Here is a 1,191-nt window from a genome sequence, read left to right as displayed (position 1 = left end):
TTTTAGTACTAAAACAACTTATGTAAAATAATTGATGCTTAGAAGATAAGAGTGAAACATTTTAAACTTTTTTTTTTACACTTGTAACAGTCTAACAGAGACTGCAATGGGTTGGGTATTATCAGAAAATCATCTCAATATGAGAATAAGCTTTGGTTTTAACTGTAATGTAGAAACTACAACAACTGAGATTAAGAAAATATCATTCTCGCATTTAATTGCTTTCACTTCCACCAACATACACAGGCAGGATACTCCCTCTAGAGTTAAAAAGATAGTTATTTGAAGCTAATTGAAAGTCACATGAGTAAGTTGAAAGGAATGCTTTCTCAAACTTCAATTTTCAGCTTCAAATTGTGCAGACAACAGAAACATATTAGCTTAGTCTATANAAAAAAAAAAAAAAAACTGACAGAGCATAAACACTGCTTATCCGCAGAGAAACGTCAAGATCGCTTAAACACGACATTTTTGGAGCACAGCGCAATGCCGAGGAAATTCCTGAAGCTTACACATAATAAGGTCATAAAAGAGACAAGCCTAAAATAAAATACATGTAGCAAAAGGCACCAGGCGCAGGGCAGAGAAGAGGGGTGTCAGCTGTCAAAACAGTCCCCGTCATTACATCCTCCTAACTGTGCTACATTGCCAATTCCCTTGCTTTTGTTTGTTTCTTTCTTTTTTTTAGTACAAATATTATTTGGAATACATGCTCAAAAGTTGATGAAATGCTGCGAACAAGTCGAAAAGCTGTCTGGTTTCCTTATGGCAGTCTTTCCACTCACACGTAGCCAACTATTTATTAGCAGGTAAGCTAATAGAGGCCCACAGGAAGCACCGGTCTTTCCTTGCGCGCATAGACCACGCATGAGCACGAGAGGCGGGGACAAGCTAGAGCGCAGAGGTCGGACGACGTGTAATGACAACACCCCGGCTAAGTCAAGAACTATTTACCGAATCAACAACAACGAATACGGGTAAAATAGGCTCACACGTTAGCCATGGGCCATATGTACTCCGTGTCATTTAGTCAAGTCAAATGTAAGATATTTTACCTTTTTCTTAGCTGCAGCGAGTTTAATTTGCCTACTCTGGTCGGCCATCCTGCTGCTGCTGTGGTCCACCGACCGAACCACGTCATCAGTGTGATGCTAATAGGCTTCTAGTCGGAAGGGGGCGCTAACACTAAAA

General features: G+C 40.0%; 1 protein-coding gene across 5 annotated transcripts in view; it reads right to left on the bottom strand.

Annotated features, from left to right (window-relative positions):
* golga2 (golgin A2) overlaps positions 1-1,154 on the bottom strand; it is a 21,671-nt gene extending 20,517 nt beyond the window's left edge. For all 5 annotated transcript variants that reach the window (XM_014032559.1, XM_014032561.1, XM_014032562.1 and 2 more), the window contains exon 1: positions 1,056-1,154. In XM_014032559.1, coding sequence (XP_013888013.1) covers positions 1,056-1,103 — 48 coding nt within the window. In that variant the 5' untranslated portion in view covers positions 1,104-1,154. The remainder of the gene's footprint in view (positions 1-1,055) is intronic.
* Positions 1,155-1,191: the final 37 nt, after the last annotated feature.

Source organism: Austrofundulus limnaeus, unplaced genomic scaffold (genome assembly GCF_001266775.1).
Source record: "Austrofundulus limnaeus strain Quisiro unplaced genomic scaffold, Austrofundulus_limnaeus-1.0 Scaffold1481, whole genome shotgun sequence".
NCBI lineage: Eukaryota > Metazoa > Chordata > Actinopteri > Cyprinodontiformes > Rivulidae > Austrofundulus > Austrofundulus limnaeus.
The sequence above is the reverse complement of the archived record's forward strand: the minus strand, read 5'-3'. Positions and strand labels throughout refer to the sequence as shown.